General features: G+C 35.9%; 8 protein-coding genes across 13 annotated transcripts; all 8 read left to right on the top strand.

The window, feature by feature from the left end:
- Positions 1 to 2,187: 2,187 nt before the first annotated feature.
- Positions 2,188 to 4,486, top strand: LOC140800909 (uncharacterized). Of its 4 annotated transcripts, none has more exons than XM_073155836.1 (4): positions 2,188 to 2,538; positions 2,970 to 3,392; positions 3,502 to 3,852; positions 3,996 to 4,486. In XM_073155836.1, exons 1-4 carry the CDS (start codon positions 2,380 to 2,382, stop codon positions 4,155 to 4,157), a joined length of 1,095 nt encoding a protein of 364 aa, XP_073011937.1. In that variant the 5' UTR covers positions 2,188 to 2,379; the 3' UTR covers positions 4,158 to 4,486. The 4 variants fall into 4 exon arrangements, with proteins under 4 accessions (XP_073011937.1, XP_073011936.1, XP_073011934.1 ...); XM_073155835.1 differs by having other exon boundaries at positions 3,499 to 3,852; XM_073155833.1 differs by having other exon boundaries at positions 2,285 to 2,538; positions 2,967 to 3,392; positions 3,499 to 3,852.
- A 1,389-nt stretch (positions 4,487 to 5,875) lies between these two features.
- LOC140800735 (uncharacterized) lies at positions 5,876 to 7,367 on the top strand. The gene is made up of 3 exons (XM_073155548.1): positions 5,876 to 6,128; positions 6,407 to 6,706; positions 6,850 to 7,367. The coding sequence occupies exons 1-3, from the start codon at positions 5,976 to 5,978 to the stop codon at positions 7,114 to 7,116; spliced, it is 720 nt and encodes a 239-aa protein (XP_073011649.1). The 5' UTR covers positions 5,876 to 5,975; the 3' UTR covers positions 7,117 to 7,367.
- A 486-nt stretch (positions 7,368 to 7,853) lies between these two features.
- Positions 7,854 to 9,395, top strand: LOC140800734 (uncharacterized). Of its 2 annotated transcripts, none has more exons than XM_073155546.1 (3): positions 7,854 to 8,582; positions 8,708 to 8,899; positions 9,024 to 9,395. In XM_073155546.1, the coding sequence occupies exons 1-3, from the start codon at positions 8,436 to 8,438 to the stop codon at positions 9,237 to 9,239; spliced, it is 555 nt and encodes a 184-aa protein (XP_073011647.1). In that variant the 5' UTR covers positions 7,854 to 8,435; the 3' UTR covers positions 9,240 to 9,395. The 2 variants fall into 2 exon arrangements, with proteins under 2 accessions (XP_073011647.1, XP_073011648.1); XM_073155547.1 differs by having other exon boundaries at positions 8,347 to 8,582; positions 8,711 to 8,899.
- Positions 9,396 to 10,645: 1,250 nt separating this feature from the next.
- LOC140800955 (uncharacterized) lies at positions 10,646 to 12,074 on the top strand. Its single transcript, XM_073155901.1, has 3 exons — positions 10,646 to 11,124; positions 11,213 to 11,398; positions 11,503 to 12,074. Exons 1-3 carry the CDS (start codon positions 10,969 to 10,971, stop codon positions 11,800 to 11,802), a joined length of 642 nt encoding a protein of 213 aa, XP_073012002.1. The 5' UTR covers positions 10,646 to 10,968; the 3' UTR covers positions 11,803 to 12,074.
- Positions 12,075 to 12,411: 337 nt separating this feature from the next.
- LOC140800953 (uncharacterized) lies at positions 12,412 to 17,236 on the top strand. Of its 2 annotated transcripts, XR_012111330.1 has the most exons (3): positions 12,412 to 13,884; positions 14,566 to 14,671; positions 15,625 to 17,236. XR_012111330.1 is itself a non-coding variant. In XM_073155899.1 (2 exons), the coding sequence occupies exon 1, from the start codon at positions 12,495 to 12,497 to the stop codon at positions 13,872 to 13,874; it is 1,380 nt and encodes a 459-aa protein (XP_073012000.1). In that variant the 5' UTR covers positions 12,412 to 12,494; the 3' UTR covers positions 13,875 to 13,884; positions 14,566 to 15,193. The 2 variants fall into 2 exon arrangements, 1 of the variants encoding a protein (XP_073012000.1); XM_073155899.1 differs by lacking the exon at positions 15,625 to 17,236 and having other exon boundaries at positions 14,566 to 15,193.
- LOC140800954 (uncharacterized) lies at positions 16,277 to 17,236 on the top strand. Its single transcript, XM_073155900.1, has one exon. The coding sequence runs from the start codon at positions 16,277 to 16,279 to the stop codon at positions 17,102 to 17,104; it is 828 nt and encodes a 275-aa protein (XP_073012001.1). The 3' UTR covers positions 17,105 to 17,236.
- Positions 17,237 to 17,875: 639 nt separating this feature from the next.
- LOC140801293 (uncharacterized) lies at positions 17,876 to 19,435 on the top strand. Its single transcript, XM_073156323.1, has one exon. The coding sequence runs from the start codon at positions 18,454 to 18,456 to the stop codon at positions 19,282 to 19,284; it is 831 nt and encodes a 276-aa protein (XP_073012424.1). The 5' UTR covers positions 17,876 to 18,453; the 3' UTR covers positions 19,285 to 19,435.
- A 564-nt stretch (positions 19,436 to 19,999) lies between these two features.
- LOC140801292 (uncharacterized) lies at positions 20,000 to 22,184 on the top strand. The gene is made up of 2 exons (XM_073156322.1): positions 20,000 to 20,236; positions 20,420 to 22,184. Exon 2 carries the CDS (start codon positions 21,209 to 21,211, stop codon positions 22,028 to 22,030), a length of 822 nt encoding a protein of 273 aa, XP_073012423.1. The 5' UTR covers positions 20,000 to 20,236; positions 20,420 to 21,208; the 3' UTR covers positions 22,031 to 22,184.
- Positions 22,185 to 23,545: the final 1,361 nt, after the last annotated feature.

Genomic DNA, 23,545 nt, shown 5'->3' with positions numbered 1-23,545 from the left:
TTCAAGGGGACAATTACTTCAACTTATGAAGGGATTCTTTTTAAGCGGCACGATATAAATAGAAATTTTTACAAATCACGCCTCATATTTTACGCTCTGCCTCTTAAGAATTTATAATACGTTATAAAAATTATATGGTATTTTAATAACTTGGTCGACGCTAGTTAGTTATAAGAAAAAAATAATGGGTCAAATTATAAAATTATTAAAGACGGCGTGTGAATCACAAAATTAGTAAAATACAGAGCGTGTTTTGTAAAATTCTCTAATATATATATATATATATAATTCTTCATTTGGCATAGGTTGGATATTAATAAATAAAGAATTTTACAAGTCTTGGGCCGTTTGTTGGCTGATTCGTCCATTAGCCCATTAGATATCATGCTTGGATATCAGTTGATCCGAGCTAGAATATTATAGCATGTTACCGTCCACTAGCCCAATTATTGCTAGTGCTTGATGTGAGCCGTATAAATCTGCATTAATTCCTGAAGCCATAATTATTAGGGAAGCATCAAGGAGCACTGCACAAAGAAACTTTACAAATGTCTCGCTCGAGACAAATTCAACAGTATTGGTTAATATATTGGCTAAGGGTCAGACATCTCTCTAACTAGCAATTTTATCAATCGTAAAGTTACTCATATTTTTAGGCAAACTAATCGGATTATAGATTAGCTTGTTTGTAGGTAGAAGCTTAGGCTTCCGGTGTACTTGGGATGGGAGTTATCTTTCTTCTTTGGTGCAAATTTTGGTCTCCGATTCTGGAGGAGACTATTATATTCACCAAGTTTAATTTTTAATATAATCTTTTCTTTTTTCTTAAAAGAAAATACCCTATTTTTTTATGATCTTCGAACAAACTTCAAACGACTTGAAACGTCCGACTCCTATTTATCATCTAATCTCTATAAGGCCTTGCATCGCAGTAGTAAGTAAAAGTAAGAATATTTTTTACATAATGACTAATTTTGTTTGGTCATAAATTTATCGATTACAAAATCTAACACATAACTCTCTTGAGAAATAAATCAAAACAAACCGACCTCGACCAACTCTAAGTTTGAAATTAGTCTCAAGCTATTTGATTGGTTAAAAGTATACAAGATTTATCACTTGCTCCTTAGATCGAGGTTCCGTGTAGGCCAATTATATTCAGCTTAGCCCTTAGCTTAGGCCATTTTCTTCGTTAGTTGAACTATAAACTTTCTTTGAATGACAGGAGAATGTTGATTGGCATATAAAGTTGCAGGACATTATTAAAATGAAACGGGAGTCGTCCCATATCTAGAGATGATCATTGTGCTTGACTTGCATAAGTCCGGCTTGAATCCGCGATTTTTAACCAGCTTAAGCCTGTCCGAGCCCGAGATGATAGTGGGCATCATAGCCCATGGGTTAAACTTTTGCTTGCCCAGCTTGAGCCTAAGATAGTAGGTGGCGTCATGGGTTAAGCCTTTGCTATCTCTGTTCTCATTCATAGCTTGTCTTATATTCCTATAGTTACTCAGTCCCACATCAAATATTTAGTAAACTAGATATTAATATATAAATATGTTCCTATGAAAGATAATTAAAATAGAGATCCATTATGTTTGGCCCAATAAGATATAATATCTTTTAAATTTGGCCCGTTATACTAGGCCCATAATGCCTAACCCGAGCATGATATTTGATAGGCCAGTGAACAGTAACAAGCTATAATTTTTTAGCTCGAGCTCGAATATGATCCGGTCCGAATAATTAGTGGATTAGATCATAAATAAATATTTAAGCCCGATAAGCCAAAAAAGCCTAGCCAGCTTATCACCCTAGGTGTCTCTACTAATATATCGTTGCATAGATGCAATCGTTGGGCAATCCAATCATCCTTCCCATCAATATCAAGCCAAGCATCCAAAGCTAATAAGTTCATCACAATGCCTACTACGTTTCCTTCTCTCTCATTCAAACCATTTCCTTTCTCTCCTCCAATAATATGAACCTCTTTTTGGTATCATCTATATCTATCATCTTGAGACAAAAGTTTAATTAGCATCGGATGCTAATTTGTAATCCCTCAAGCAACTATTCGTCTTTTCTCCTCCATTTCCTCCCCCATAAGACTTCCCCTCTTTCCTCACTTATTTGCTCATCCTTTGTCTTGTTGGTGCTATTAATTAGCTTGTTAATTATTTTGGACGTGCTCATAATTCTAACTCACATCTTTAGTTTCTCAAGCAAAACAACTTGGCATTGCATGCAATTGCATCCTTATAAAATAGCCTTACAAACAGCTTGAACACCCACAACATATTAAGAGCTACAAAGAGCAGTATATAACATCAATTTTTTATTTTTTAAGTGTTGCATTTGCATATTACATTAATTAGTCTCATGGCTGAGGAAAACCAAGTGACCATAAGCATTGTGAATACTGAAGGCAAAGCACAAGAAGAGAAAGAGACTTCTCATCCTAAACTTGGTTGCCACTCGGACTCGGGCTCGGGCTCGGATTCTGACTCCGGTTCTAGTTCTGGTTCTGAATCAGGGAAGGTAAGTATGAGCTTGATTGAATAAATTTGATTTATTTTTTCATAAATAATTGATTATATGTAAGATTGATTATGAAAAACTTCATTGTGGTAAATCAACTCCTTTTTACGAGCATTTGCCAAAATAAAAAAAATTCCTTCTTAGGTATATAATCGGATTATTCTCTTCTTCAACAAAAATGTCATTAGTTTATTTGCAAGGGAACGAAAAGGTATGTCATAGAAAAATATAATATTGTTAGAATATTGTTTATAAGCTAGAGATGGTTATTTATAAATATATCTTAAGAATAAGGGATCGATTCATATATTTATATAAAGGGAGGTGGTTTATAGTAACAAAGAATGTACATATGCTTATTTTTACCGATAAAAAGCCCCTAAATAAATAGAAATTATGCTTCAAATTTCTTAACATCCATATCTTAGAAGCTGTCAAGCGACAAGAAGATCCCCAAAACTCAAGGAGAGAAAGAGAAGGAGAAGAAGAAAAAGAAGCAGCTTAAGAAGAACATGAATAACAAATCAAGTAAGAAAAATGAGGGAGTCACATCAAAAGTTACTATAGAGGGTCTTGAGAAGCTCAAATTTAAGAGCTCCGACTCGGACAGTGATTCTGACTCGAAGTCGAGTGATGATTCTGATTCAAAATCAAGTGATGATTCTGACTCGAAGTCGAGTGATGATTCTGACTCAAAGTCAAGTGATGATTCTGACTCAAAGTCAAGTGAAGATTCTGACTCAAATAGTGATTCTGACTCGAAGTCGAGTGATGATTCTGATTCAAAGTCGAGCGATGATTCTGGCTCGAAATCAAGTGACTCTGGATCTAATTCTAGCGACGATTCTAACTCAGTAAGTATAAATTTATATCATCTCTCACTAAATTTTTAGTATAATTATTTAAAATATGAGTCCCGATGCCAAGTGGATATTGGAAGTGCTAAGTTTCTCTTAAAAGCAGTCAAGCGACAAGAAGATCCCCAAAACTCAAGGAGAGAAAGAGAAGGAGAAGAAGAAAAAGAAGCAACCTAAGAAGAAGAACATGAATAACAAATCAAGCAAGAAAAATGAGGGAGTCACAACAAAAGTTACTATAGAGGGTCTTAAGAAGCTCAAATTTAAGAGCTCTGATTCGAACAGTGATTCTGACTCGAAGTCGAGTGGTGATTCTGATTCAAAGTCAAGTGATGATTCTGACTCAAATAGTGATTCTGACTCTAAGTCGAGTGATGATTCTGATTCAAAGTCGAGCGATAATTCTGGCTCGAAATCAAGTGACTCTGGATCTAATTCTAGCGACGATTCTAACTCAGTAAGTATAAATTTATATCATCTCTCACTAAATTTTTAGTATAATTATTTAAAATATGAGTCCCGGTGCCAAGTGGATATTGTAAGTGCTAAGTGTCTCTTATTCACTAATTTATCTCTTCTTTTTTCTTATTTTTGAAATAGTCAAGCTATGATGATAAGTCCACGAAGAAGATCAACAAGCACACAGCAAATGTGGTAAAGGAAAAGTTGCTAGGAGGTAAAGATAAAGTAGAGGAGAAAAATGATGAAGCTATCGAAGAAAAGGATTTTTCGAAGGAAGAGGCAGAGAAGAGAAGAAGATAGATGAAATTAAGCCTGATATGGAAGCATCAACGGTCACTAAAATTACAAAAATAAGTGACGATAAAAAAAGAAGAAGATTTCTTCAACAAAAAGAATTGAGATATTAAAAATAAATCGAGAAAAAGGAAAAAAGAAAGATGTCTGTGAACACAGTGTATATGTGTGATTGGTGTCTTTGTTTATTTATATTTATTTTTTATCTTTTATTTTCCTGTGTGTGGTTTAGATGCTTTTCAACCAATAAAGTATTGTACAAAGTTTATTTCATAAGGAAATATGTACATTTTGCATATGAATAAATAATTACTTCCATGTATTAAATAATCAAATGCGAGAGTTGTAGCTTGTAATTCTTTATTTCAGAAATATATATTTTTTAATTCTGAAATACAATCTTATTTCATAATAAAAGCTAGATATTGTAATAACTCTATTTTAGAATATAAATACTATTTATTAAAATTACATCTTATACCATATACTAATTCAATTACTACTTTACTCTTGATTTCTATCTTACAAACTTATTTTTTATCAAATCAAACGGTATCTATGGTAATTTAATAAAAAAATATTTTTTAATTTTATCTTCACTTATATCATATGAAAGTTAATTATTACACTATTATTTAAAATACAAGTGAACATAAGAATAATTATTCTTAAAAAAACTTTATTTTAAGAATAACAAAAAATTCTATAATTGATTTTATTCGTGAAGTATATAAAGTCTTATGTGATGCAATCTACCTCGCTATAAATTTTAATATTATCTTTATAGTTTTTTCTATAAAAAGTAGTTAATTAAAATTTTATTATAAAATATAATAATTATTGTTTTCCATCTGCTTAAGATTTTAGAGTAGTTGATTCAATAATATAAGGTTTTGGGTTTAGGGTTTAGGGTTATTGGCGACCAAAACTAAATATTCCATCTCTAATACCATTTTATCAGAAATAGTATAATATATGCAAAATAGTGGAGTCGGATTATAAATCTAGAATGGCGAAGTCTTTGTCACAAAGTTATCCAAGGTGTTATTTGAAACAAAATTTTCTTTTTTTTCCCAAGGAAACATTTTAGGTTTTTTTTTTTTTTATATATTTGCCATCGAAAACTTTCAAAATATCATATATTATCACTATATTTTTCAAAATATTATAATTGCACCGACATATTGTGATATTTTAAAAACGTACTTAAAACACAACTTAGATAAAATATTTTATCTTGCATAAATTATTAAAAATAATTTGAAATTATTATGTGTATTTATTAACGTTAATAACAATCTATTAGCAGCAATACTCTATTGAAAAATTAAACATGATGGCAATTTCCAAACATTCAAAAGATTTTAGTGCCATCCTTAACCTATTTACTATTTAGAAATCCATCCTCATGCCATGCAATTTCCTTTGTGTCCTCCAATAAGAAGCACTTCTTTTTGGTATTTATCTATATCTATCTATCTTGAGACAAAAGTTTAATTAGCATCCGATGCTAATCCCTCAATCAACTAGTCGTCCTTGTCCATAAGACTTCCCCTTTTTCTTCAATTATTTGTTCATCGTTTGTCTTGTTAGTGCTATTAATTAGGTTGCTAATTATTTTGGACGTGTTCATACTTCCAACTCACGTCTTTAGTGTCTCAATCAAAACAACTTGGCATTGCATGCAATTGTATCCTTATAAATAGCCTTACAAACAACTTGAACACCCACAAGATATTAAGAGCTACGAAGAGCAGCATATAATATCAAATTTTTTTAATATATTTTTAAGTGTTGGATTGGCATATTATATTTAGTAGTCTCATGGCTGAGGAGAACCAAGTGCCCATAAGCATTGTGAATATTGAGGAAGAAGAGATATCTCCTGCTAAGCTTGGCTACCACTCCTCCGGCTCGGACTCGGGCTCAAATACTGGTTCCGGTTCCGGTTTCGGTTCTGGTTCTAACTCGAGAAAGGTAAGCATAAGCTTGATATAATAATTTATTTTTCATAAGTAATTGCTTATATTTTGGATTTATTATGAAAATTTTCATCGCTTTTAGATATCGGTAAATCAACTCCTTTTATGAGTATTTGTAAAAGAAAATTTCTTTCGCAGGTATATAATTGGATAATTCTTTTCTTTCTTTTACCAAAAATGTCTTCCGGTAGGTTTGTTTGTTTGCAAGGAAAAAGAACCTAAATCAATACAAGTTATGCTTCCGATTTCTTAACATCTATATTTTGGAATCAGTCAAGCAGCAAGAAGATCTCCAAAACACAGGGAGAGAAGGAGAAGGAGAAGGAGAAGGAGAAGAAGAAGAAGAAGCTCAAGGTCAAAGGGAAGAGCAAGAATAACAATTCAAGCAAAAAAATTGAGGGAGTCACAGAAGATGTTACTACAGAGGGTCTTGACAAGCTTGAATGTAAAAGCTCCGACTCGAACAGTGATTCTGACTCGAAATCAAGTGGTAGTTCTGACTCAAAGTCAAGTGGTGATTCTGACTCGAAATCGAGTGACTCTGGATCTAAGTCAAGTGACGATTCCAACTCGGTAAGCATAAATTTATATTATCTCTCACTAAATTTTTAGTATAATTATTTTAAAGTACGTCAGTGTGAAGTGGATTTTATAAGTGCTCATGTGCCTCTTATTCACTGGTTTAACTTTTTTTCCTTTTTTTTTTTTTGAAATAGTCTAGCGATGATGACAAGTCCAAAAAAAAGATCAACAAGAATAAAGCAGACGTGGTAAAGGAAAAGTCGCTAGAAGATAAAAATGAAGTCGAAGAGAAAAATGATAACACTATCGAAGAAGAAAAGGATTTGTCGAAAGAAGAAAAATATGAAGAAGAGAAGAAGATAGACGAGGCCAAACAAGGCGAGGAAGCACCCACCGTCACTAAGCTTACAAAAATTGATGACGATAATAAGAAAGATGATTTCTTCGACAAAAAGAATTGAGATAACGAAATAAAAATGCAAGAAAAAGAAAGAGATATCGGGATCTCAATAAGAATCAGCCTCCCGTGATCATAGTGCGTGTGTGATTGCTGTGTTTATATATTTGTATGTATCTATATCTTTTATTTTCTTTTGTGTGGTTTGGATGCTTTTATTCTACAAATGAAGTATTGTACAAAGTTTATTTCATGAGAAAATATGTACGTTTTATATATGAATAAATGATTAATTCCATGTATTAAATAATCAAATGCTAGAGTTGCAATTCTTTATCGGATGCAATCAGCATTACTACAAATAGGCAATTTAATTTAATTTGAAAATTTTCTAAAATATCATAAATTGCCACTATATTTTTCAAAATATTTTAATTGCACTGAAATAATTGTGATATTTTGAAAACGTAAATCCTTGAGTTAATTCTAACGAAATGTTTAAAATACAACTTAGATAGAAAAAAAATTCCAAACTTCAGAAGGGGGGACATTTTAGTTATTTACACATATTTACTAACCTTAATAATAATAATCTATTAGTAATATTTTATTAAAAAAAACAGAACATTATGACAATTTCCAAACAATCAAAAGATTTTAATGGCATCCTAAATTTATTTACTATTTAGAAATCCATCCTCATGCCATGCAATTGTATGCCAACATCTTTTACCATTAGAGACATTAATAATAATAATAATAATAATAATTCTCTCCCATGTATATTCATAATACTTGATTAACTAATTAAGTTATTCTTTACCTCTTGACTTAGATCAAAATTAATTTTAAGCCGGGCTCGAACTTTGGAATCATCCACTAATCCTTGTCCTTAAGTTTCACAAACGAAATTATATTTAGTAATATTACAGTGCTAATTAAATCTAATATCACTCATATATTCACATATCCCTTGTTCATGAAATGCACATTTTAAGCCCCACTGTCTTCCTTTCCTGCCACCCTTCAGTCCTGGCTTCCATCAATGCTAATGTGAGTGTTAAATTATTCTCTGGCAAAATAATTTTTTCCTTCAGAATTTTTGTAATCCAGCCCTTGAGCCCTAGTATCCGATGCCAAGTGTCGAAAGCCGATTCGCCATTGCTCCAATTATTTAGAATGAGACCTTCTCTCCCTCAAATTATTTGTGTTCATAATTCCCACTCTCAATGATCAAAAGGTGGCATTTCGTTCAATTACTTCCCTATAAATAGCCCCATATCTAAATCTTAGCACTCCAAGAAGTATTCATAAACATTATAAGATATATAATATATATACATATATTTTCATTAGCTTGCATTATATTCTCATTCGTCTCAAATGGCTGCCACCAACGTTGTTGTCGACAAAGCTCAAACAGAAGAAGTTGAAGTGAAAGATGAGGGTGTTCCTGCTGACCTTGAGTGTCACTCGGATTCGAGCTCTAAATCCGGTTCTGGTTCTAATTCTGGTTCTGATTCTGACAAGGTAAATTTAGACATAATTAAAATTTTAAGAAAAATAATTAGAAGTTTCAAAAACTCAAAAAGGATTATATTCTCCGAGGCTAATCCAATCTTCTTTTTTTGTTTTGTTATTGTTCTCATCTTTAGAAGAAATCCGACAAGAAAGACAAAAAGGACAAGAAGAAAAAGAAAAAGAAGAGCCTCAAGGTGCAGAGCAAGAACAACAAGTCGAGCAAGAAAACGGAGGAAGTCACTGCAAACGTTAACAAAGAAGGTCCTGATAATCTCGAATGTAAAAGCTCCGACTCGGACAGTGGCTCCGACTCCAAATCTAGCTCGGTAATATTAAATATAATTACGATGATAAAAAAGCTAACGCAATTTCTTAGATTTTAAAAAAAATTCTAATATTTGATTTCTTTTTTTTATTTTTGTGTTTTTATTTCTTACTTTCTCGAGACAGTCGAGCGGTGACGATAAATCTAGCAAGAAAAAGAAAGGGAAAAATGAGGCGTTAAATGAAGAATCTATCGAAGGAAAAGTAGAAGAAGAGAAGAAAACCGATGAAGCTACAAAGGAGAAGAAACCAATTGAAGAAGAAGGGAAGGAGGAGAAAAAAGTTAATGTGGAAGCAACTCCATCAAGTGAAACTGAGAAGAAAGAAGAAGCTACAAAATAAAGAATTATATTTGCAAAGCAAAATGAAGAAGATATTTGCATGGAGGAAATTGCCAGAATAAGGAGCAGCATTTGAGTGATGGTTGTTGTTTTATTTCTCTTGTGTGTGGTTTGCAAGTTTTCATTATATGAATAAGTAGTATACAAAGTTTATAAATGGTCATGGTCTTTATACATCTCGATAAATAAGTAGTAGAAATAATTTATTTTTATTTCTTTTTTTCTTCAGACCAAAGTGAGAATTTAATGGTATAAATAAAAAATAACCTTACTGATAAAACCGAAAGAATAAGAAAAGGTTTTTTTTTTTTTGGTAAGGAAAAAAAGGTAACTTTTATGGTCTTATTTGCAAAAAAAATATTTTCTATGTGTATATATGGGTAGATTATTCTTTTCTTTTAATGATAAAAAAAGGATCTTTAGATGTTTTAATTGCAAGGTGGGAAAAGGAAGAAACGAGGTTTTATGAGACTGATATACTAACGAAGAAAAGTAGAGGTGGTTATTTGCAAATATACTAACTGGGAGTCTGGGAGTAGATTCGTAGATTTGTAATAAGGTTAAAATGTGGGTGGTTATTTGCAAAACAACTGCAACCCATTTATTATGAAGAAATTTATTTTCCAAATTTCGTTATAAAAAATGAGTTCGGTCTTTGCACAGACCCGTGTCGATTTAATTTTGTTGAATTCGAACTCAGATCTATTTTTAAATTAAATTTAATATTATATTTTCCATCCATTTATCATCCTATATTGTCGCATTCAAATTCAAATTCAACTTCGGATTCCTTATGAGTAATCAATATACTATGAAATTTTAAATAGTATAATAATCTTATTCCAAAGCAAAAAATTAGAGCATAATATTTTAATCATCTCACATAAAATAATACAAGTTAAGCAAATATAATAATACTAGAAAGATTATGTTGCGAGAGACTTGAGATCATTCATACTCTATTAGGATTAGAGTAATCTAAGACTTCTAATTATATAATTTATGTATTAGACTATATATTAGTTTTGCAGACAAAAAAAAAATAAGGAAAATTTATATATAGCATCGTGCTTTATAATATAATTATGATTTATACTTTATATTTTTATTATTTATAAATTGAGTCATCTAATTTAATGAATATGTGCAGAAAATATCTTGTGTTATATTTGAACTAACACCGTCAGATTATTCCGTTAAATAGAGATATTTTATGAGCATGTTAGCTCGCACCGAGTCCATGCCCTAGGTTTCACAAAATAATGTAGTCATATTCCAATGCCAATCAAATGAAATATTACATATGTGGCCTTGCATGGCAGTGTCTTCCTTTGCCTGTCATCCTCCAAATCCTAGCATCCAATGCTACTGCAAAGTATTAATTATTTTCCCACGAAGTAATTATGTGAGAATCTTTCCTATCCAGCCTTGGAGCCCTAGTATCCAATGCCCCCATCGAATAACCTCTTCGCCCTTTCTCATATAACCTTTTTCTCCCTCAATTATTTGTGAATTTTGTCTTATTTTTATCCAATTAGTTTGTTAATTATTTTGGACGCCTTCATAATTCCCACTCACATCTAAAAGCCTCTTAATGATCAAAAGTTGGCATTTACTTCACTTGCATCCTTATAAATAGTCTCATATGCCAAAAACATGTACTCCGAAAAATATCTAAAAATATTACAAACTTTTCTACTCGCATTTCATTGCATTCGCATGCATCTCAAATGGCCGCCACTGCTGTTGTTGTCGAGAAGGCTCAAGCAAGAGAAGGTGTAACTAAAGACGAGATTGTTCCTACTAAGCTTGCTTGCCACTCCTCTGACTCGGATTCAAGCTCCGGTTCTGATTCTAATTCTGGCTCAAATTCTGATTCTCATAAGGTAAATTTAAATTCAAGTAAATTAGAAGTTTTAAGAAATCAAAATATTATGTACTTCAAGTTCTAATCATTTTATTCTTTGAAAACAGAAAAAGAGCTCAAAAACACATGGAGAGAAAGAGAATGAAAAGAAGAAAAAGAAGCAGCTAAATGCGAAGGGCAAAAACAACAAATTTGTTAAGAAAAGAGGGGAAATCATAGTAAATGTTAATCAGGATGGTATCGAATGTAAAAGCACTAACTCGGACAGCGATACCGACTCTAAATCTAACTCGGTAAAATTAAGTTAATTAGAATTTAAAGTTTTATATTAAACTTACATGAAATACAACTATGGCTTATTCTTTTACCTTTTTTGTTTCTTATTTTTCTGCGATAGTCGAACGACGACGGCGACAAATCTAGCGATAAGCTCAAGGAGATAGACAATAAGATACTGAAAAAATCGGCAGAAGAAAAAATAGATCAAGAAAAAAATAAGGATGAAGATACAGAGGAGAAAATTTTCTTAGATCCCATTAAAGAGATAGGAGAAGAGGAGGAGAAAATTAAGGAGATCAAGCAAGGAGTAAAAGCAACTCCATTCACAAGTGAAGTTGACAAAAGTAAAGAAGCCGCAAAGGAGAAGAGTTTTTTTAAGAAAATGAAGGAGTTATTTATCGGACACCGCAACACATAGGAGAATGAGGAATAATGCCGATAAGAATAAGATCCAAATTTGGGGATTGTTGTGGTGTTAATGATATTAATATGCATGTAATGATTTGAGTGATGGTTGGTTTATTTATATTTTCACTCTTGTGTTTTTTTTTTCCTTCATGCTTTTATTCTAGGTATATATATATATATATATATTTGTACAAAGTTTATTCATTGACATAAATGTTTTTATGCATATGAGCGTCACAAGGACCAAGCGTTATTTAAGATAATATATTCTTTATTCTGAAATTTTGGATAATCTTTTTATAGATAACCACCCATGTTTTGGATTTATTTATGTTAATCAAATTCTACTTATTATTATTATTATTATTATACTATACTTAGAATATTTAATTATTTCAAGAACGCCCTTCAAGAGATTTACTACAAGGTGAGAAAAAGAAGAGGACTGTGTTCATTACAGTATGCCGTGCGAGCTAACCAAAGGTGGCTATTTGCAATAATGTTAAAGTATAGGTGGTTATTTGCAATAATGTTCCCGGTAAAAGAAGGGCATAATATTATTCGGATCCAAATTCGATTGGGCCGGGTATCGGATTCGGATCCACTATAAACGTCGTCTCAAAGACTTAAACCCCTTCTCCTTCCTCACCGGAAACCTAAAACCCAAACCTAGAAGACGAAGAAGAAGGAAAGCAGAACGAAATGGGTAAGCTTCCTCCTTCCATGCGATCCGCGAAGCTTCCCCTCTCGCTCCTCAAATCTTCTCCTTCGTCTTCTTCCCCTCCTCCTCCTCCTAAACCCTATTTCCCAGTCCCCAGATCTTCTCTCAAGACCAAAATGAAGAAGAAACCCCAAGCTCAAGCGCAAATCCAAGCCGCGCCGGTTCCCCTCTTCCACTCTCCTCTCCTCGCCGATGCCATCTCCCTATCCACCTCCCTCCTCTCCTCCTCCCCTTCCATCTCCCCCAACTCCCTCCTCCAATCGTTCTGCGACGCCGGCGCATCCCCCGCCGACGCCATCTCCCTCTTCCTCCACCTCTCACCTTCCTTCTTCCTCCCCGACCGCTCCACTTTCCACCTCCTCCTCGCCCACTCCTGCCTTTCTTCTTCCTCCCCTTCATCAACCTTCCAAGTTCTTAATCTCATGTCCTCCGCCGGCCTCCCTCCCGAAGCCTCCTCCATCGACCTCGCCGTCCGCGCATTGATCTCCGCCTCCCGCCTCGACGACGCCTGTGAATTCATCCGCCGAGTGATCCGCCTGGAGCCCAAACCCGTCATGCCCGACGTGTATTCGTATAATTTCCTCATCCGCCGCCTCGCTCGTGCCCGCCCCGTCTCCTCCGTATACTCATTCATCGATGAGCTCCGTCGTGACGCCGGCCTTAAACCCGACCTTGTCACGTTCACCATCCTAATTGACGCTGTTTGCCACGGGAGGAATCTCCGTGAGGCAATGCGGCTTCTTGGCGTTCTTGCGGATGCCGGGTTCAAGCCTGATTGCTATGTTTATAATACGATTATGAAGGGGTACTGTATGCTGGATGAGTGCGGCGGGGTCATGGAGGTGTACAACCGGATGAAGGACGAGGGTGTGGAACCCGACTTGGTGACGTACAATACGCTTGTTTACGGGCTCTCGAAGGCCGGGATGGTTAGCCAGGCGAGGAAATTCTTGAATGTGATGGCCGAGATGGGGCATTTCCCGGACACGGTCACGTATACAGCGCTGATGAGTGGGATGTGCAGGAAAGGTGACGCCTTGAGGGCAGTTGCACTGCTGGGTGAGATGGAGGAGAAGGGTTGCAGCCCAAATGAGTGCACTTATAACACCCTTCTTATGGGATTGTGCAAGGCCAAGTGCTTGGAGAAGGGGGTGGAACTGTATAAGGTGATGACCACGAAGGGCATGAAGCTGGATTCACCAGCTTATGCGACGTTTGTGAGGGCATTGTGTCGGGCAAATAGGGTCTCCGAGGCGTATGAGGTATTTGATTATGTGCTTAGTAGCAAAAGCTTAACGGATGTGACTGCTTACACGGCGTTGGAGAGCTCTCTCAAGTGGCTGAGAAAGGCAAAAGCGTAGCTTATCATTGGTTAGTTTTGATCCATGGACCACCTTGTTTTATGTTGTTTTTCTTAGTTGCTAACTGATTATGCTGAAATTTGTGTTTGTTAGAATCAGGCAATTAAGCCCAGATATGTGCTAAGGCCTAAGGCTCGTTAGGATATTTAGTTTTCAATTCTTATAAAAATCTAAATTTCTTGTGGAAAGATGAGCAACATTTGGTGTATGGCATGGTTATATTGGAAACTACGCCGAAAATGTCTCATTTGGACACTTTAATTTTAATGAATTTTCACATACACTAACCTGAGCTGTTTATATGTTTCACTGTTTGATATGTTAGTTAGTGGGTACTATTTTGTTCTCTTTTGGACCATGTAGTTGATCCAGATATGCCAATTTTTTTCGATGATATTTTTCTATCCTTCCATTTATTCATTTCTGTAACATGTGAAAGAATATCATTTCATTATATTATTGGATAGTGCAACTTTATATATGGCTGATTGTAGCAAAATGGCGCTTCCATGACCCAATTATGCCCAAATATTTGATACATATAGGCTATAGGTGTTGTGTAAGATGAAAGGCTCAAAGGCAGGAACTTGCTGTCTTTCAGCAATTTGGTTGTGCTTTTATTTTGTTTGGTATATACTTCATTTGTGAAAGATGGGCTCTTAGTCTTGTTCCTTTTTTGTTTCTTTGGCAGCTGAATAAGCAAGGAATAAATAGGCAAAGCTTATGTGGTGGTTCACTGAATCGTTTTTCAAGGTTGAAGAAATGCAGTCAAACTCAGATTCAAGCCATTTTTGAAGGTACTATTCTTGGTGAAATAGAAGCATAATCTGGTATTCCTTTACCATGTCGATTTAGAAGACATATACTGCAACGTCAACCGAGGCAAAATTTTGCATTTCAAATTATTGTGTGTATGGAATGATTGATATCAGCTACAATCCACCCCCTATTGACAGCATCATACAACAAAAGGTGATACAGTGCTTATCTATTCCTGGCAAAACAATTATATCTGTCCTTCAAACCATTATCAGAAACTCTCCTTAGGAGGCATTCTCCATGCACCATGAGCTGTGGCATTCATAAAAGCAGTAAGATGCCTGAAGTCATTTGGGGCAGCTATATGTTCATGGCACTCGAGATCTAAGACAAACATTTGGGCCAGCAGGTGTCATGGTGAAGTTTACCATCTCTCTTATTATGAGATTTTTCATAATTCCTGTATGTGTAACTGATGCAATGAGCTACTTTACTCTCACCTTTGAAGGAGTAACTTTTGGTGCTATTTATATCGAAGCATAAAGCTAGTATTTGTGTTCCATTTTGATTTAATCTTACATGTGCATGAAGTGTTAAAAATGTCATATGTAACAACGGAAACTAGTGATGGACATATGTACAGCGCGATGAGTCTTGTACTGGGTCTGTAAGACAAGAAAGGTATCTGTTTCCTATTTTTAAACATAGTTGACATTCTGATCCAAGCAAATTGCAAGATCTTAATTCTGATTTATGATTACAATGTTCTTACTAAGTATTATTACTATCAGAGTTTGAGCTACATCGAATTGCTGCCTTTGTGTGTTCATTTCTTAAAAGTACAAATATAATGGACATTGGCGACATCAGAGACTTATCTTCTAGTCCTTTCAAAGTCATCTAATCTTGGAAGAGTTATTTCTAGTTGTGCACTTAGGTTAATGCTCATTTGCACGTTTGCCATTGAATTTAACATATGAAGCTTGTGCAGTGGATGGCTGCCAATGATTGAAACCTGTAGAAAGAGTTCGGTCACCCACTTCATGAGAAAAATTGCAAGAACAGGAGACGGAAAGTACACGACCTGTTTGGTGAATTGTCTACAAGAACCACGTTGCAAGCCTCAACATACATAGACAGCACCAGTTTTTTTTTAATCTATCGTTGCTAATACACAAGCAGAGGGGCAAAGGGTCAGATCAAGAAGATGCCAGATTCGAGATCTACATGTTCTTCAACAACCAAGCAATTGAAGAATTTTATAAGAAAAACAAGGGGTTATAGGTTTTCCCTTATCAAATCATAAATGGAGCATTTGTAGTACCCATGTGGTGGATCTTGCTGCTGATAATTGAAGCATGACAGCCTTGTTGCAAACCTTTTCCAGTAGAATATAAGTTAAGAAGACAAGGTGTTTACAACAATGTCTGCAAGAACCATGTTGCAAACCAAGACCTACATGGACAGATCATGGGAGTCGGTTTAATGGGATTCTTGTTGTCTCCCCATCTAACTACATCACAATTTGTCATCATTGTTTATAAGTAGGGGCAGCCAAAGCATCAATTCAGCAATCATCTCTTCCTCTCTTCTTCAATAGCCATACAGCAAAAAAATAGTCCTTGCAAGCTTAAGGCGAAAAGATGGCTTGCCATCTGCGATCAACCAGTTTGCCCACAAGATCGAATTCGCTTGTGCTCAAGGTTGAAGAGGAGCTGCAGATGCTAAGAACTTGTATAAATTCATTCTCCTCAACAGGACCAATGTTGTTTGATGGACTAAAAAGGCTCGGAGATTTGTATGAATACATTGAGGAGCTTCTTTGCTTGCCAAGCAATCAAAGTGGTCTCTCCCATTCCAACCAAGAGAAATGGGTGGAGGAAGAACTGGAACAGTCTGTCAGGTTGCTGGACATTTGCCGTGCAACCCGGAATAACTTGTCTGCCATGAAAGTTCACATTCAAGACCTGCAAATTGCTTTCCGAAGAGGAGGAGAAGCTGCTATTCAAAGCAAAGTGCAAGCTTTCGTTCGCTTGGTGAAGAAGGCAAACAAGGATATCAAGAAGCAGACAAGTAACAAGTGTGGATCTACTACTCCTGTTAAAGAGGAGTGTGATTCCTTAAAGATGGTTAGACTCTTGATAGATGCTAGAGAGATCGCTGTCTCTCTTTTTCAATCTATTCTATCATTTTTCACAGAACAAATGGTTAGAGCAAAGACTAGCAAGTGGTCTTTTGTCTCAATGACATTCCACAAGAGGAAACCGGCATGCGGCGAGGCAAAAGTGGAGGATGATGCCTCAATCTTCTCTTATTCTTGCAAGGATTTGGATGACGAGAGGGCATTGAGAGCTCAAAAGCAATTGCAGTCATTGGAGATCAGCATAGAAGGTCTAGGCAATGGATTCGAATGCTTGTTCAGGCGTATGATCCAATGCAGAGTTTCTCTTCTAAATATCTGCAGCTCATAAGATCTCTCTTGAGACCTCATACTTCTTGTACACAGATCAGCATCCGCGTTTTATTGGATTCACTGATCCTTTTGTATACAACTCGAATTTATATCTGATTTTATACAATCACAAGAATCTTTGTTATTCTCAGGTTCTTCTCATGATCTTGTTAATTGCCATTTGCTGCTCAATAATCCTGTGAACTCTATGGTATTGAAAGGCATCCTTGTTGGCAATTAAACTGTTAAACTTGGAAAGTCTTCGTGATTGATCATAAGATGAACAGGAGAGCATGCATATCAGTCTAAACGATGCCATATGCTTGTCTAAATCTTTTTAAACAATTAAGTTTTCTATTGATCCTAGACAATTATTGGGAAGAAAATTACTTTGTAATTTTATTGCTTAGTTCGACGGAGATTAGTTGATGACTCGATGAGGTTTAATTGAAAATATGTCTCAACAAAATATAAAGTTTAAAATATAGATTAAACGGCTTGATATATTTACTAAAATTTAAGGAAAACCTAAATTATTTTATTAGCTTTTGTTTAATTCATATATAGCTTGTGGGCTATTGAACGAGAAAAAAAAATAGAGGGGTTCAAATAAAAATTTCCCTACATACACATGGATGTGCGGGGAGCCGGGGACGTTAGGGGGTCATTTTTTATCCACGTGTGGTAGTACAAAATACACGTGCAAACTGATAGAAGGGTGAAATGGTAATTAAAACGGCTAGGCTTCCAAAGCACATGAAGCTTATTCGAAACACGAGGAAGAGTTCATTCATGTGGCGAATTAGAAAAAGTTCAAAAGGGAAGGTACGCCATCTGTTTGTGATAATGACTACAAGAACCACGTTGCAAGCCCAGAGCTACATGGAGCGCACATGGGAGGTGGATCATTAAGATTCTTGTCTCTAATCATTTCACAAGTAGAGGGAGCGAAAGGATCAGCTCAAGACGACGCCAGATCGAGATCTGCGTGGTTCTTCAAAACGCCAAGCACTTGAAGAATATTTTAAACGAGGTGCACGCCTCATCATTGAATCGTGGGCAATAAAGTTATCGCAGTGGATCATTATTGGATCTTCTACCAATCCAATCCGCTCACGACTTGTCACTAATAATTGAGGCATGACAGCCTTGAGATGATGAAGAAGACCACCTGTTTGAAACAATGTCTGCAAGAACCACGTTGCAAACGAAGGCCTACATTGACGGCAGATGGAAGTTAGTTTAATGAGATTCTTGGTGTCTCCCCACCTATCTATCTCATAAATAGGGGACTAGAGGGAGCCAAAGGTTCAATCTCATCCCAGCATCTTTCTCCTCCCTCTTCCTCATTAGCTTACGGCGACAAAGATGGCTTGCCATCTGCGATCCATCAGCTTGCCCACGAGACCCAATTCCCTTGTGCTCAAAGTTGAAGAAGAGCTGCAGAAGCTAAGAGCTTGCGTGGCTTCACCCTCTTTAACCGCGCACATGTTGTTCGACGGATTGAAAGGTCTTGGAGATTTGTATGAATGCATCAAGGAGCTTCTTTGCTTGTCAAGCAACCAAAACGGTCTCTCCCACTCCAACCAAAAGAAATTGGTAGAGGAAGAAATGGAAGAGTCCATCAGGTTGCTGGACATCTGCGATGCAATGAGGGATAACTTGTCAGCGATGAAAAATAATGTTCAAGATCTACAAGTTGCTCTTCGAAGAAGAGGAGAAGCCGCCATGGAAAGCAAAGTGCGAGCTTTCGTTCGCTTGGCGAAGAAGGCAAACAAGGATATCAAGAAGCACAGTAGCAACAAATGTGGATCTGGTTCTCCTGTTAAAGCAGAGTGTGGTTCCTTAAAGGTGGTTAGATTGTTGACAGAGGCTAGAGAGATCACCATCTCTCTCCTCCAATCTTTTTCGTCAGTTTTGGCAAAACAAATGATCAAGCCAAAGACTAGCAAGTTGTCTCTTGTCTCAAGGACATTTAACAAGAGGAGAGTGGCATGCAGCGAGGAGAAAGAGGATGATGATGCCTCAATCTTCTCTTCCTGTTCTTGCAAGGATTTGGATGGTGAGATGTTGTTGAAGGCTCAAAAGCAATTGCAGGCATTGGAAATAAACATTGAAGGGCTAGAAAGTGGAATAGATTGCTTGTTCCGGCAGCTGATCCAGTGCAGAGTTTCTATTCTGAATATCTTCAGCTTATGAAGAGTCTCTTCAGAACTTAGACTTCTTGCACAAAAGTGATCAGTATCCACATTTTAAAGGGTTCGCTGATCACCTTTACTTCTTGCTCTTCTGTATACAAATCAAGTGTATAGTTCCTGTTTCAAATGAAATTTTTTATACGATAACAAAATCGTTGATCTTATCAAGTTCTTTTATCTTTGAGCAGAATATATTCAAGTACTAGTCTCAATATATCATGTCCTGCACAACTGTGAAAACTGTCACCAAAAACAGGGTATTTTACTTATCCTAACCTTGATAATGATGAGAAAAAGCTTAAGTGTGATCCATTATACTGACCAGCATAATGGTCTTCAGATTATAATTCCTGTATTGTCTTGCAAAGACCATTTTTTCCCCGCTTATATGTGATGCAAATAACAAGGTGTAAGTCACAAAACACTTCAAATTAGTGTACTTTCTACACAGTTATTGCAAACAATATTACTGCTTTTATTTGTCAAATATCCTGTTTCTATCCTTATAAATTCAAATTAATCTCCAAGGTTTTATATATGGAGATTTTCTCATGCAGAGGTACTCAGAGGTAGTATATTGTACATTATCTAAACGAAAAAGGAAAATGTTTAATCTCTAGACTTCATGTTTATGACTTTTTGTAATTTTTCTTGCTCTTCTCTGGTTATTTCTATTGGCAGGCTTTGTTTGCATAGTTCTGCTGCAGTCTTCAACTCTTATTTTAGAGAAGAAATTGATTGATTTAGTTACTTAACCTTGAATTCTTTGCTTCTCGCTCTTGTATTAGGTCATCTCAGAAACTGAATTGTCTTTTGCATCTGTTTTGGTTTGAAGCACTTAAAGAAACTAGGCAGCTGCATCCATTTAAATGAGCAACTGAAGCTCCTAATTTCCTATTACTTGATTTTGTCAAAGATGAGCATCTGAACCAGCGATTCATGCCATGCTCAAGGTAAGAATCTTAAAATTTGAGCTTTGTTGATTAATTCATGTTCTTAATTATTTGCAAGTGGTAAGGATGAATTCTTTTACTCCAAATATTTATGAGACAATAACTCTTGGGGCTATTTGTCAGAAGCTTAAGTTATGCGGTGATATAATTTATATAAATAGTTAGAAATTGTGTCCCTTTCAGGTTGCTGCATTATGTGTGTTTGAGATCATCTATTAGTCTGTCAAGATTCATCAAATCAAGATGCAGTCTATACAAGGATTGTTTTTGATGCACGAGTGGCCCTGAAGTAAACTTATACAAACTCACCGAAGACATGGTAATTAAATAGCTAGATTGAAGCATGGGTGGTGCATGAGAGCGGACTATTACTAGAAAAAGAGTTTCGTACACAAGCTGTTTGCGGTAATGACTACATGAACCACATTGGAAGTCGACAACTAATGGCGACAACATATAAGAGGTGGGTTGCTGCAATTAATCTAATGTTGCTAAGTGACAAGTAGGGGGAGAAAACGGATCAGCTCAAGAAGATGCCGGGATCGATATATTCGTGGTTCTCCAAACACCAAGCACATGAAGAATTTTAAAACGAGTTCTACACCTTTTCATCAAGTCGTGGGCAATATAATTTTCTCATCAGACCTATTATTGTCTCTTTTCTGAATATGCTCACCACTTGTAGCATCCGTGCGGTGGATCTTGTCGCTAATAATTGTGTCAAGACAGCCTTGAGATGGTGAAGAAGACAACTTGTTTGAAACAATGTCTGCAAGAACCATGTTGCAAACAGAGACCTACATTGGCAGCACATGGGGGTTGGTTCAATGAGATTCTTGGTGTCTTCAACTATCTATGACTTAGTTTCTGATCTTGCTTTATAAATAGGGACTAGAGGGAGCCAAATATTCAATCCCATCACATTATTCTCTCTCTCTCTCTCCCTCTCTCTCATTAACTTTTACGGCAAAGATGGCTTGCCATTTGCGATCCATCAGCTTGCCCACGATACCCAATTCGCTTGTCCTCAAGGTTGAAGAAGAGCTGCAGAAGCTAAGAGCTTGTGTAGCTTCATCCTCGTCAATGCCGCAGATGGTGTTCGATGGATTCAATAGTCTGGGAGATCTGTATGAATGCATCAAGGAGCTTCTTTGCAACCAAAATGGTCTTTTCCACTCCAACCAAAAGAAATGGATTGAGGAAGAAATGGAAGAGTCCATTAAGTTGCTGGACATCTGTGGTGCAACGAGGGATAACTTGTCCATGATGAAAATTAATGTTCAAGACCTACAAGCTGCTCTCCGAAGAGGAGGAGAAGCTGCTACGGAAAGCAAAGTGCAAGCTTTCGGTCGCTTGGCAAAGAAGGCAAACAAGAATATCAAGAAGCAGACAAGGAACAAATGTGGATCTAGTTCTCCTTCCAATGAAGATTATCATTCCTTAAAGATTGTTAGATTGTTGACAGAGGCTAGAGACATCACTATCACTCTCCTCCAATCTGTTCTGTCAGTATTGGTGAAACAAATGGTCAGACCAAAGAGTAGCAAGTGGTCTCTTGTCTCAAGGACATTTCAGAAGAGGAGAGTGGCATGCGACGAGGAGAAAGAGGATGACAATGCTTCAATCTTCTCTTCTTATTCCTGCAAGGATTTGGATGATGAGAGGGCACTGAGAGCTCAAATGCAATTGCAGACATTGGAGGTCAGCATAGAAGGTCTGGAGAATGGATTAGAATGCTTGTTCCGGCGGATGATCCAATGCAGAGTTTCTCTTCTGAATATCTGTTGTTCATGAAGAGTCTCTTGGAACTTAGTTTCCTTATACAAAGTGATCAGTATCCGCATTTTAAAGGGTGCATTGATCACTTCTACTCCTAACACTCCTGTATACAATTCATCTAGTTCCTGTTTCAATTAAAAGTTCTACACAATCACAAAAACTTTGATCATGTGAAGTTCTTCTACCTGATTCTGTGAATTGTTTTGATTGGATTGTCTTGGTGAACTTCTATTTTAATGCGGGGATAGTCTCAAAGGCATGTAGATATCCAGCTCCAAATTCTTATATAACGAGATATGGTCATGTAGAGCCAGTTGTTCTGAGAAGAACTTCATATTTATGATTAACATAATTATATATTTTTTACTCTTGCCTCTTTACTTCTATTGACATGCTTTGTTTGCATAGTACTACTGCATTCTTCAACTGTTATCTTAGAGAGGAAATTGATAGCATTCTTTGTTTCTTAACTCTGAATTCCTATTACTACATATCAGAAAGTGAATTTTCTTTTGTATTTGCTTTGGCTTGATATACTTGAAGAATCTAGGAAGCTGAATCCATATATAGCAGCACTGATGTACTTATCATGCATAAGCTAAGCATCTTCAACTTTCAGATTTGTTGATTAATGCATGTTAACAATTCTTTGCAGTGACAAGCCCAAGTCATTGTTCTCCAAAAATTTCAAGACTAGTTCTATGTTGTTGTTTTCATTGGAGGCATGATATTTTTTTTAAATGTTTGGATCAACTTGTTCTTTAACAATTTTATCAAATGTTTCAATATTTCATAGTAAGAAAAAGATAAGATGCAAAGCCACATATGTACAACAAGCTGTAAATTTTCATAATTATATTGGGTCTAAAAGATGACAAAGATTTTATGAATTGTAATTTATAAGGTCTTGATATAAGTGGTTATCAGAAATTATATCCCTATCAGATTGTCGCAATTATTTTTGGTTATATTATATGTGGGCAATAGAATATAATTGAGATTAGTTCTTCTGATTAGGGTTTGGCTTCCAAGTCATCAAAACAAGGATGCCTTGGAATTGCTTTTAATGGACGTGTGGCCCTCCCTGCGAGAAAGCACGAAGGAAGTCGGCGAAGCGATGGTAAATTAGTAATTAAAATACCTAGTCCTCCTAAATCTGTGAAGCTTGTGTGGTGGATCTTGTTGGCAATGATTTGAAGCATGAGTAAGAAAGAGATCAGGTATCCACGAGGAGTATTACAAGAAAGATAAAGTTCGTACACAACCTGTTTGTTGTAATGACTACAAGAACCACGTTGCAAGTGGACACCTAACATCGACAGCATATGAGAGGTGGGATGCTGCGATTAATCTATTTTTCTATTGTTGCTAATTCACAAGTATGGGGAACAAACGGATCAGCTCAAGAAGATGCCGGATCGAGATCTGCGTGGTTGTAAAAATCCAAGCGCTTGAAGAATTTTTAAAACGAGTTCCACGCCTGCTCATTGAATCGTGGGCAATATATATTTGTCATTGGATCATCATTGG

The sequence above is a fragment of the Typha latifolia genome, chromosome 14, assembly GCF_019914945.1.
Source record: "Typha latifolia isolate L0001 chromosome 14, TyphaL0001v2, whole genome shotgun sequence".
Taxonomy (NCBI): Eukaryota; Viridiplantae; Streptophyta; class Magnoliopsida; order Poales; family Typhaceae; genus Typha; species Typha latifolia.
The sequence above is the reverse complement of the archived record's forward strand: the minus strand, read 5'-3'. Positions and strand labels throughout refer to the sequence as shown.